Below are 12,376 nucleotides of genomic sequence, written 5' to 3'. Positions count from 1 at the left end.
GCGTTGCCATGGCGAAGGTGCGCCATATGTAAAGCGCGGCAGTGGCTCAAGGTCCAGCGGCGCGACGGGCTACTGTGAAGGACAGTTCTACCAAACTTAGTATTGCTCTCGCAATAATATTTATAACTGGACTGTAAATTCATTGCAGTTACAGCACAGCAGGACGTGCCTAACTGAAAACACTTGTGCCAGTTTTAAATGAGGTTAATCACTACTGTTAAAAAAACATGGCCCCTTCATTCCTGATTTATAGAAAATACGCTTCCTAAGGATGAGGCCACATTTCTAAACATGACATCCACAGTAGTTCGACCTTACGAGATTCTGCAATTGTGAGGAAGTCACAGAGAAGCCGCAGTTACTGGTACAGTCAAATTTTGATATAACAAATCAATCAGGACTGCAAAAAAATGGTCGTTATTTTGAAATATCATTGTAATTAAAAATATACGATTATAAGCCATTGGTCAAACCTAGGCACGAAAATGAGGTGCCTTGGCAGTAGGTGCGTGTGTAGACAAGGAAAATCTCAAATAAAAATGTTACACTAACTTCAAAGCTGATTTATGTGAAGAAGTCAGCTATTTTCTTCTGCCACGTGCAGCACACAGAACCACACACTACACTACAGTACATACACCTTCCACTTTGTGCAACACCTCCCCCCCCCCCCCCTCCCCCCATCTGGTGCGTGACTGCACTGACTGTGAAAGTATGGACTTTGTCCATGCGCAAAAAAACATCAGAGTTCGATATGATCTCATCACCAGTGTTCCCTGAAATAGTTTGAAAATCTTGTCTCGGTCTTTCAAAACGATCGCGGTGGTTGATGGGGCAATGCTAGCTGCCTGCAGAGGCTGATCTGCTTTTCCCCTGTTGATTTCTTGCAGCAAAAGCTGCTTTCCTATCTTCTTGGCACCTTCGCTGGCCGCAGTCGTCAGAGCTCGCACAAATTTCACAATAGGATAACCTGCGACAAAAATATATACCTCCCCACACGCGCAAATGGCACAAACGACCGATCAGCAAACGATACACAACATGGCTAGGCATGCTGTCTACTGCGTATTAAACCACAGCTTTGTGGTGGCGCTAGGAATTGGCACTAGATATGCTGATAATGATAGCTACAGCCACGGGCCACACACAGAAACAGCGGTTTCTGTTTCACGCAAGAGTTGCGAGCTGCGGTGCTGTTAATTTTAGCCACATTCATAATACTGATGTTCCTAGATTATAGAAGAAAAAATAAAATATGCACGTTATTCTGAAATATACGTTATATTGAAATTCGTAATTCTGAAATATTTTTACATTGAAAACATAGAAAATCTGTTGGGGATTTTTAAAAATTCGCTATTGTGGTGTTTGTAGTAATGAGATTTGACTGTAATACTAGCCATTAAACAAGTGATCTCCCCATAATTTGGTGCCTCAACTCTTTAACCTGACTGAAAAGATACTGGCCGAGTGCTGCTCAATTCAGTATATTCCTTTGAGCAATCACTGCTTTAAAAAAGTAAATGATAAATAGCTAGGTGGGATAGAGAGTAGTGTCAGAATGACATTTTTCAATACACATGCACTCTTGTTTATCTATCTCCACAACATCACCGTGATGTCTCTACGTTTTTAGGTGCAGATTGTGGTCTATGGACATTACCAATGCACATCAAGCTATGAGAAATGCCGTAATAAAGGGCTCCAGAAAATTTTCGACTATCCGAGGTTCTTTAATATGCACTCATATTGCACAGCACATGGGCGTCTTGCATTTCACCTCGATAAAAACGTAGCCACTGTGCTCAGGATCAAATCCCGGTACCTTGACTTATACCCCTGTCAAGTGCATTTACGAGTGTCACTTGCTGTAAGTACACTTTGCCCAATCTAAATGCCGCAAGTGGAGTGCACTCGCAGAAAAGTACACTTTGATTGAAGTATGTTATGGGGAACGCACTTTATGGCCGAGTGCGTAGCTTTATAGCCAGCTATTTCATTGGTACAAAATGTAGAGCCTAAAAAAAAGGACACAGAGGTTCACTTTAGCTATTTAACAGTGCTTAATAAAATTATTCGGGTTCTAGTGGCATCAGGCCATCGTCAGACCCTGCGTCGTCACACATCGCCATGTTGGTCTGTGTAGGCTAGGAAGCCGTCTTAGCCAGTCTTGACTAGAAATGTTTTTAAAATACACTTTTATAATTTTTGTTTACGTTGGCAAAAATAGGCCATGTTTCTTTTTATTTAGATTAAATGCACAACAATAAATTTTTAGAATATTTTTTTTTCTTTTTAATGTACAACTTTAACAAATTAGCTGTTTGTCCGTCACCATTTTTTTTACTGCGAGTGCTCTGTTTTCCCGTTTAGCAGCGCTTATCTCAAAAGTGTGACTCGAAGCACTCGGAAGTCCCACAAGTGCACTTAACTTGCACGCTTGACAAGGGTCTTAGTAGTCAAGCGCCCGTAACCACAGCGCCACCATGGCAGGGTGTCTCTACGCTTTTAGAGTAAGTGATTGCTCAAATTGAGGTGAATGAAATGGAAGCACATAGCTACTAGCAGCAGTGTCCCTGTGAGAGCAACTGTCTGAAAAATTGAGCCATTAGTAGTGGCCGCCCAAGGCTTCAGTTGCAGATGAACAGCAAATGTATGGGATGCATTCCAGTACCGTGCTAATATCAATGTGCCATCCCTCACTGTTAGAACCAAGATGCTACACCCACCTTCAGTAATGCTCGAATTCTGGAACATGTTCTCTAATGTGTTGTGTATTTCCTGGAATGTTGGACGGTCTGTGGTCTCCCACTGCCAGCCTGCAAAAAGCAAACCAAAATATTCACTGCAAACTAATATGCACACCAGCAATCCAAAGGAATGCCACAAATTATGCAAACAGGAGCACTGCATTTTTTTTAAAAGTTATACAGATGAAATGAACTAACTAGGAAAAGCCCCGAAGGACGGTCACACGAAAAGACAGCAGAATGCTCAGGGGCACTAAGCCTGCTGAATACCATACCAACTGAAATTAACACCTCTTTTTCATATCAGTCAGGAAATTAACACAAAATCACATAAGTAACACATTACCAACAAAAGAGCAAAATTAGTACCTTTCCAGCTCAAGAAACGGTGGTCACAACATGGCAGTTCTTCATAAAAAAAACAAAAAAACCTGCCACCAATGATAAATGAATTCTTGCGTGCCAAAGCAGTACTATAAACTCTTGGGCACGTTGTAGCTGAGTGGGTTGGAACAGCTTTCAACAACATGGAGTCCATTAATGTGAACTAGTTTCAGTTCAGTACAGAGGCATTTTTGCATACCTGACTGCTGTGGAACATCAAACTTTGCCCAGCACATTTCACAGTGAACTGAAAAAAGTAAATGCTGCTTTTCTGGTTTGTTCAGATTATATTCACGCCTCAAGCTTCCTTCTCATGCACACTAAAGCACTGTCACGCAGCACGTTTTGAAAATCACCTATTTAGGGTCCTTACAGCTTAACCTTACATGAGTAACACATTCTATGGCCAGCGAAAAAAGCACGGGAGCTTCCCATCATGACGTGACACCCAGACGACAATAGCAACATTAGAGAGTTTTAGCTTACCGTGATCCGCCACCGAGCGTTCCACTGTGCATGCCCAGACCCCCCTTGACGCCGATAGATGGCACCACATACTGGATGTCGGCACACAGACCTGCCGCGTTGGGACCAATCAGCTTGAGCGCCCCGCCCACGCGCGGTAGAGAGTCACGGTGGCGGATCGCGGTAAGCTAAATCTCTCTTATTCTACTCCAGGCAAAACCACTTCGTACAGTTACCATTAAACATGACTTACACTGACGCATGAGCTCGTACACTCTAGCAGGGCAACCAGGCGGGCACTCCATTCTATAACCAGACTCCAGCATGTGGTAGACATCAGTTAGGTCCACACCAGGGTAAGGGGACATCCCGTAAGTAGCAATTTCCCACAGCAGGATGCCAAATGCTGCAACATCACAACAGGACACACAGCATTAACTATTAGAGCATTATAATTAACCTCAGGTCCTTAAGATACTTGAAAGTAGATTTATGCACACCTGTCAAATCAATAATGAACAATTTAGAAGTTCAAGTGAAGACAAAAGACCAATATTCAACAATTTTGAACAGTGATTCGAATATCTTCCTATTCAATCGCTTGAATGAAACAAACAGGGTATCTTCATAACTATCCATTCGAACAGAATAAAATATGCACGGAACTTTTTGAACACTTAGAACAATTCGAACAAGAGTCAGATAAGGCGCACTGCAGCATGCATTATTTTATTTTGAGGACTGTTAAAGAAAATGGAGCCCAAACCTGCACCATATACAGCAACCTTGTTAATCCAGATTGCAAGGGACCAGCAAAAATGTCCGAGGTAACCAAATTCTGGATTATCGAATTTACCATGAAAACAACAACAAAAAAAGTTACTGGGCATACACATAGCTTTATTTCATGAAAAGCTGTGTTATTTTTGTTTGTTTCTTCATTGAAATTTGCGCAGTGGTGGTGCGCACGCTCACTGTTGCGTCATCCAACACAAAATTCCTCCAGTGAGAGCCTCGGCGGTCTCTTGCAGAGTGGGACATCGTGTCAGCGGCTGCTCATAACTTTCATCGTAGGAACAATTTCTGTCTTCATCAAGAACTTCTGATAATATGTAGTCATCGGTGAGCATGCCAGCGACTGCGACATCGTCGTCGGTTCAATGGAGTGGCGGTCGCCATCGTTGTGGAGCGCAACGGCAGCGGCAACACGCCCCAAACACAGTTGAACAGAGCAACGGGCACTTATTTGTATGATTCGCGCGCTAGCACCATCGCACCACAAACAATCGCGACAAAGAAATCAGGCATGCAGCCAGTGCAGCCACGCGGACAGCAGTGACAGCCATGACAGTCAGTCTCGACGTCCATGCTCGCCGCCCTGACAACGATGATGTGGCTGCTCCCTTTCAAGCGCGCGGTCATCGGTGCCATCTTGCCACTGCTCACATGATCCGCTATCATCATCATCATATTTCTTGCCCTTAAAGGGACACTAAAGACATCTGAAGATGCTATAAAAATCTAATAAACTACATTTGGTGACACTGTCGCCGCATATCCGGCTGCAAAAAATCGAATAATTGCTGAGATATTGCGATAAGAAGTTGAGGTTTTTTCTTGTTCCTGCCGGTCGAATTCAAACTGTTCCCTCTGACTACATAGTCGGAGTTGAGTGACGCACACTATGACGTAAGCGGAGACTCCGTGATAGCTAGCGAGTCGGCGCGGCCCGCGGCGTTGGGAGAACAGCGTACTCGCAACGACGGCCACAGCCGAAATAAATAAAACGATGAAGAGAGTAATTTACCGAGCGATGGGCACATAAAGGAAGAAAAAAAAAAACAGAGCGCTTGTAATGCACAATACTTTACATGTTTGTCCAGCTTTTGCGCTCCTTCTTGCACTGTGTATAAACAAACTGAGCCCTCGGTCATCGCAACGCTTCCAGACATGTTTACATACAAATAAGATTTAGTTACCAGCAAAATAGTGTCCTCACTGCTGCGCTTGTCAGTTATGAAGCTTCGTCGCACTTCTTTCCTTCAAGGTTTGTGCTACAGCTCCGTGTTCAGCGAAAATTACGTCCACGGTAGCAGAGCATGACCGAAGAGCCGGCGCCACTAAATTTGCCAGCGCTGTGAAATACCACATGTTAAAATGGATCTAGTGCACAATATAGTGCGCATAGGCATCCAGAACATCAGTTGCAAGTCGTGAGAGCAGGCAGCATGCTCCGATGGTCAAGAAGTTGTAATCTTTAGACGACCGGCAGCAGAAACATTTTATTGTAAATGGGGCCATGACGTAAAATGCTGAAATATTTCCGGAGTTCCTGGGGCGCGGCGTAGCCGAGCGGTTAGTGCCGAACGTTACGGAGCAGGCAGTGGCGAGTTCGAATCTCACCGCTACTGGGTTTTTTTTTTTTTTTTTTGCAAATCGATTTTTTTTTTTTACCTTTTGTAATGTATTTCGGGTGCTTCGTTATTTTTAGTTTTTACCCGAGGCCCTTTTTTTCGCCGGCTGACGGACGCAATATATCGACGCTCTCCTTGCAATGAGCGGCAAGTATGCTCCTTTGGTTTACGATGCCTGCAAATAGCACGTTGAAGGTCTTGTTGACGCAGTATGTTGGTCAGATGTGCCATGATTTAGTGAACAATTGAATGATAATGCGTTTTTCCTTCGGTACTTAGCATATGTATGCTTTTCGTGGCGTACGTAGCTGCAGTCGAGTGGTCCGGTCAGGGTTAACGGGAGCTCGCAGTCGAAGCGGCGATATGTTGGCGCATAAGTGTGAACGAAGGAGCGTGTCAGCGGCAACGAATTTCGCTCGCTCGCACCTCCGAATGCTCAAATGGGAACGAGCCAGGCGTATCTGCTGCTCCAAGCTCGTAATTCAGGCTCTGCAGGTCCAAACAAACTATCCGAGTGCGCACGAAATGCCCGAGCCGAAACATAACCAAAACTGAAGTGGGCACCTGTGGCGCCTCCAAGTACATTTTTGTATTTGCCTTGCAACATTTACGTTGTCTTTTCGCCGTCGTTTACGTATGATAAAAGCGTGTTATTATATTCGAGACAAAAGCTACGACCGCATTCAAACGGGCAACGTAATTCGCATTTGTCAGCCTCCGTGATCCCTAGCGCGTCACGTGATTTGTAGTTGCGAGTTTCGGCTGTGGCAACGATACCTGTATTTCTGTTCTTCCTCTTTACTACCTTATAACAGCTCTGTTTTCAGTAAGAGTGGATTTTTTGTAATCAGGAATTGGCATTCTATCGATGCAAGCCCACTTCAGTTTTCTCTTTAGTGTCCCTTTAAGTTTTTGGGGTTTTTTTTGTTGCTGTTTTGCGTTTTTGCTGAGCAGCGCGCAGACTGGCTCGCTTCATGTTGGTTTCCCGTGGCCCGCCTGCTGTGGATGCACATCTGTGCAATATTGCACGTTAACGCAGGAAGGTCGGTAGCCCTCATTGGAGTTCTCCAAGTTAACCGCCATGCAGGTAAATGCCTCCAAGATAATGAGCGTTTGCCGCCTCTGAATTATACACAGTCGTGCCAGGACCGCGCAGTGAGTCCAGAGTTAACCGAATTTCTGAGTTAATGAGATCCGGATAAACGAGGTTTTACTGTATGCCATACCTATGAACCTGGTGAGAGCAAAATGTTTTTATTCATTTGTGCCAATTGGGGGATTGCACATTCAATGTTTTGATGTTTCATGCTGGACACTGGGCTGGCGGCTTGGCTGAGAGCTCTCGAGATATCACCATCACTTCACGATGCCTACATTGACACCATCCAAATGTAGCCACAAGCAGACAACTGATTCTGAAGGTGTCACACACTTGAGAAAGCACATTTCTGTCCCAGCAAATAGGAATAAGCTCCCTACAAAGCCGCTCAGCAGCATCAGCTTACCCCATACATCTGACTTCGTGGAAAATTTGTTGTAGGCAAGGCCTTCAGGGGCAGTCCACTTGATAGGAAATTTGGCTCCAGCATGAGCTGTGTATGTGTCATCCCTCATCAGTCGAGCAAGGCCAAAATCTGCAACCTGAAAATGCAAAAGGCAATGAAGGAATGAAATTTGTTTTTTTCCAGCACTATAGTGAAACTGCGATTACAGTTAAACCTGGTTATATCGAAATTGTAAAATGTCCGCGATTTTTCGGTACATCCAGGTTACTGTTACATACAGTTTTTGCATGAAGACCCAAAAGGACAGCATAGAACGAAAACCAGATTAAGAATTGATGTAAGGGAAACAACCTTGAGACCACGCGTTGGCTCCGCCGCGGGCGCGCTAGCCCACCACTGTTGCTCCAGGAAACTGACTCTGCCTCGCGTTGCCGGCGCGCTCTGCTGTCCCCGCAACAGACGCGCGCTGGCCCACGAGCAACAGCGTGGCGGCAATGAATGCGCGCTGCTCGCTCAGAGTATTTTTTTTTTTTTGTTATTTATGGCCGCTTTTAATTATCAACTATTGTAGTGTCATGTTCCGAAAGCAAAAGCAGCGGAGACTGTTGCGTCTGCCAAGGAGATGCGGCGTTGGTGCTGAAACACGAAGCGCTATATCAACCGCGGTCGCTCTTTGCTATAGTAGATGTTCCTTTCACTTCAGTTCGTGTTTTATTGTCCTGAAACTTGCGGGGTTGTGCCAAATTTCTAGTGACTCGCACTAGCTAAGAGACAGTCGGCACCACGAGTTCGTTATATCAAGGTCAACCACCGTCATATGTTCGTTACATGGAGTTTTCAAATACATGCACTTCAATGGGGGCGGCATTGGGGAATTGAAAAACGTCGTATTATCGAGGAATTCGCTACATGAAAGTTCGTTACGCCCAGCTTGCGTCGGCTGCGCTGCTGCAGGTGAGTCATCGTCCTCGTCGCTCAGACTCTGCAAGCACTTGGCGAATAATTTCTGCATCTGTGAGCCCAGCGCACAGTTCCAACTCGTGGTCTACGTCTGTGAACTCTGAAAATGAGACGGTCGATGGAATTTCGACACCTGCAGTGAGAAGGTCGTCAGTGAGCTGCTCACTGCCTGACAGCTGCTCGACGACGCTCTCCTCGTCTAAGGCAGCCAACTCGTCATTCAGCACTAATCCCGTGTGGCGGAAGCATTTGCGCAGCGTTATGGGTGCCATCGACTTCCACGCATTGGCGAGCATGCTAAGTGCTCCAAGCAAATCGACAGAGTAGGTTTTCCCACTGTCGAGGCACACCACCACCACCAATTACTGGATCACAACACCGACTCCGTTGAGTGCCTTCTCGCTGCCGCGTTGCACGCGAAGAAAAAACAAAACAAAACAAAAAGAAAACGCCTTATAAAGTCCGGAAACAACTTCTTGAACAACTGGAGCTGATTCAATCAAATGCGAGCCACAGTAGTGAAAAAACGTAGTTCTCGCATCAGCATGACCACGGAGTTACTAGGCGGTTATATTGAATGAGTTGTTTTTATTTAATTCAAAAGAGTGGGAATTGGGTGGTTTTTGTTTGAAAACCACTGACGTGCCACATCACTGCTCACTGTTGGGGAATCTTCGATGTGGCAGATGCTGCCCTTTTCAGAAATTCTTTTGAGTACTACCGAGAAGTTTGCTATCGCAAGAAATTCTTCAACAAAATACGTAACCACAATCAGGTACAGCTGTGCTTGGCTGTCGTTACTGCCATCCACGGCAACTGAAAACACACTCTTTTTCAGGGCACTCACCGTGCTCTCTTGTGTATGACGCGCCATTTCACCGACAATAGCTGTCGTCTTGGTTCTAGAACATGCGTAGCGCTTCGCAACGTCAGACTTTGGGAACATTTTGCGCAACAGAGGTCCCACGTGCTCAGAGGCGCTCAGCAGGACGTTATGCTCCAACAAGAAATCGGTAAACAAGCACTCCGCATGTATGACATCGCTGTCTTGTGCACCGAAGAAATCTTGGAGATGCTGTTGCTTGTCTTGGCACTGAAGGTTGCTTGAGTGCTTCTTCGGCGAAATGTGCGTAGCCAAGTCCGTTCTGCCACCATGCGAGATGCTGGTGTCACAATTAAACTGTGCAAAACGCATGATGTTCGCTTTTCCGAGACTGCACAATACATCCAAACTCAGCAGTATATTGCCTTAGGAAGACCTGAAGATATTTCTTGCGCTTAGCGCCATGGCCGAAGACTACGTTAGCGGCACTAAACAACACACAACGCACGCCTCTTGGAAACTGCACTAGACCATGCAACTGAGCTGCCGAAGGCAACAAAGAATACAAGTAAACACGAAAGTTGCCTAAGCAAAAGCCGGTGTTAGTGTAGAAACATTATAGGAAGAAATTAAGCCACCGGAACTTTAGACAAAACCCGACCTTAGTGCCACACCTGAACCGCCCCAAGCGGTGGCGGCGCTACCGTCTCAAACAGCAAAGTGAAAGTAGTTCTGGCAGTTTTAACTACTGCGCTTGGCCCACTATGCTTTTAAAACCTTTCACTGATCACGATGTCAATCGGTGTCAAGTGGAAGATAGCCTTGGAGCAATGTGGCCAGACTAAAAAAAGGATTTGGCCAAACGTGGGAGCGTTTCCGGGAGATTTCTGTTTTGGTCGTACAATCGTACAAAAGCATCAAGATTCGGGAGTCTCCCGGATAATTCGGGAGACCTGGCAGTTAAGAAAAAGTAAATAAACAAGATGGCGGCGACACCGTTTAAAATGTGTGGCAGTTGGCCCGGCTGACAATTGGAATGTCCGAAAATAATGGCCCTCCCTAGAGTGTCCGAAATTTTGAGCCGCGTAATACATTGACTTTATAAGGTATGTCCTGGGGCCGGGAAAAAGTCCGAATAATCAAGCATGTCCGAAAAATCAGTCATCGAGAGTACATTAAAAAGAAAAAAATATTCCAAAACTGATTGTTGTGCACTGAATTTAAATAAAAACAAACACAGCCTATTTTTTGCCAACGTAAATGAAAATTATAACAGCATTATAAGTGTATTTCAAGAATATTTCAAGTCAAAATCGGCCGAGATGGCTCCCTAGCCTACACAGACCAATGTGGCGACGTGCGACGACGCAGCGCCCGACCATGGTCCGACGCCACTAGAACCGAATAATTTTATTAAGCGCTGTTAAATAGCTAAAATGAACCTCTGTGTCCTTTTTTATGCATTACATTTTGTACCAATGAAATCGCTGGCGACAAGGCTACGCACTCGGCAAGAAGGCATGTTCCCCACAACATACTTCAATCAAAGTGTACTTTTTTCAGAGTGCACTCCATTTGCGGCGTTTAGATTGGGCAAAGTGTACTTATAGCGAGTGACACTCTCCGTAAGTGCACTTAACTTGCGCGCTTGACAGGGGTACTAGTTTCATTTCAGCGTTACGTCATCGGGCTGCGCTGCCAACACTGCTACAGCCTGGGACAAACAGGCAACGCTGATCAAACACTGATACATTTTAACATGCTGGTCAACTACATTGTCCAAAAAGTTGGCTCTAAAGACGTGAAAGTTTGGACAGCCAAAATAAGAAGCAACGGGTGACCATAATATTAGCTTGTACTGTGGATGGTAGAAGGCTTCCCCCCATACATAATCTTCAACCGGAAGACATTGCCGAAAAAAGAAGACTTTCCTGATGGTGTCATCATCCACTGTAATGAAAAGGGGTGGATGACTGCAGACATGTTCAACGACTGGCACCGCACCATTTGGTTCCATTGTCCAGGAGCGCTGGCGAGGCCACATTCGATGCTGGCCCGACGCTAGCAAGGCTTTAATAGCTGACAACCGGTGCAACCTTATCGTCATCCCAGGAGGGATGATCCTGGGATGGCCTCTCAGCTGCAACCTTTAGATGTCTGTCTGAACGAGCCTCTGAAGGACAATATTTGTAAATATTACTGTGGGTGGACGGAGCAAGGGGGACCCGCACTGACGCCTACAGGAAGGTTGAAGCGAGCATTCGTTGTCTGAGCTCGCGCGGTGGATCCTGAACACTTGCGCGACATTCCGGATGAAATGATCGTCCACGCATTCAAGAAATGCAGGATTTCCAACAACCTCAACGACACGGAGGATCATATGTTGTGGGAAGATAGCGACAATGAGGCCAGCAGCAGCAGTGACAGTAGGTAATGGTCATTGCACTCGTTTGTTGCAATAAAGGAGTTTAAACATTTTTTCCCTCAATGTCATTGTTATTTGAAGGGGTCCCCCTATATTTGCGGCCATCTTAGATTCGCATGAATACGGTATACACCATTTAGTACCGCATTTACTCTCATAATTTGCGCACTTTTTTTTCTATAAATTAAGGCTTCAAAAAGGGGGTGTGCAAATTATGCGAAAATTTCACGACCATGCCTTAAAAACTCACCCGCAAAAAGGATATAACGCGCAATATATATAAAAAAATGAGGCATCATATAAAAGCAAAATACTTTCCTTTATTAAGTGCACATACTTTGTCTAGTCGGAGCTGCTGCTGGAAAAACTGGATTCCGAGACATGGCCGACATCATCGCGGCCGTTGTCACCATCGTCGCTGGTGTCCCAAATAGCGTCATCCTCGGTTCCGTCGAGCGCGTTTGACAGTCGTTTTTTTGAAGCTGTGCTCCACAATGTTGGGAGAGACCACGCTGCCAGTATCCATTCACAGACCAGCTCCAAAGGAGGCCTCTTCACTCTTTTGGAGTGAGACCGTGTTCTCTGCTGGCCATCTCCCCGACGTACAACTTCCGCACGTTGTCTTTAAACGGCTTGTTAATGGAGACACC

The 12,376-nt window shown here is 45.3% G+C and overlaps 1 protein-coding gene across 3 annotated transcripts in view; it reads right to left on the bottom strand.

Annotated features, from left to right (window-relative positions):
• The window catches only part of Abl (tyrosine-protein kinase Abl), a 92,882-nt gene that overhangs the window by 20,254 nt on the left and 60,252 nt on the right, over positions 1-12,376 (bottom strand). For all 3 annotated transcript variants that reach the window (XM_084589652.1, XM_084589654.1, XM_084589653.1), the window contains exons 6-8: positions 7,519-7,654; positions 3,853-4,005; positions 2,730-2,819 (exon numbers count right to left, since the gene is read on the bottom strand). In XM_084589652.1, the coding sequence (XP_084445778.1) occupies positions 2,730-2,819; positions 3,853-4,005; positions 7,519-7,654 (379 nt within the window). The remainder of the gene's footprint in view (positions 1-2,729; positions 2,820-3,852; positions 4,006-7,518; positions 7,655-12,376) is intronic.

This window comes from Amblyomma maculatum, chromosome 1, assembly GCF_055883805.1.
Source record: "Amblyomma maculatum isolate TAMU_Amacu chromosome 1, ASM5588380v1, whole genome shotgun sequence".
NCBI lineage: Eukaryota > Metazoa > Arthropoda > Arachnida > Ixodida > Ixodidae > Amblyomma > Amblyomma maculatum.
Note: the sequence above shows the minus strand (reverse complement) of the source record. Positions and strands in the feature narration are given on the sequence as shown.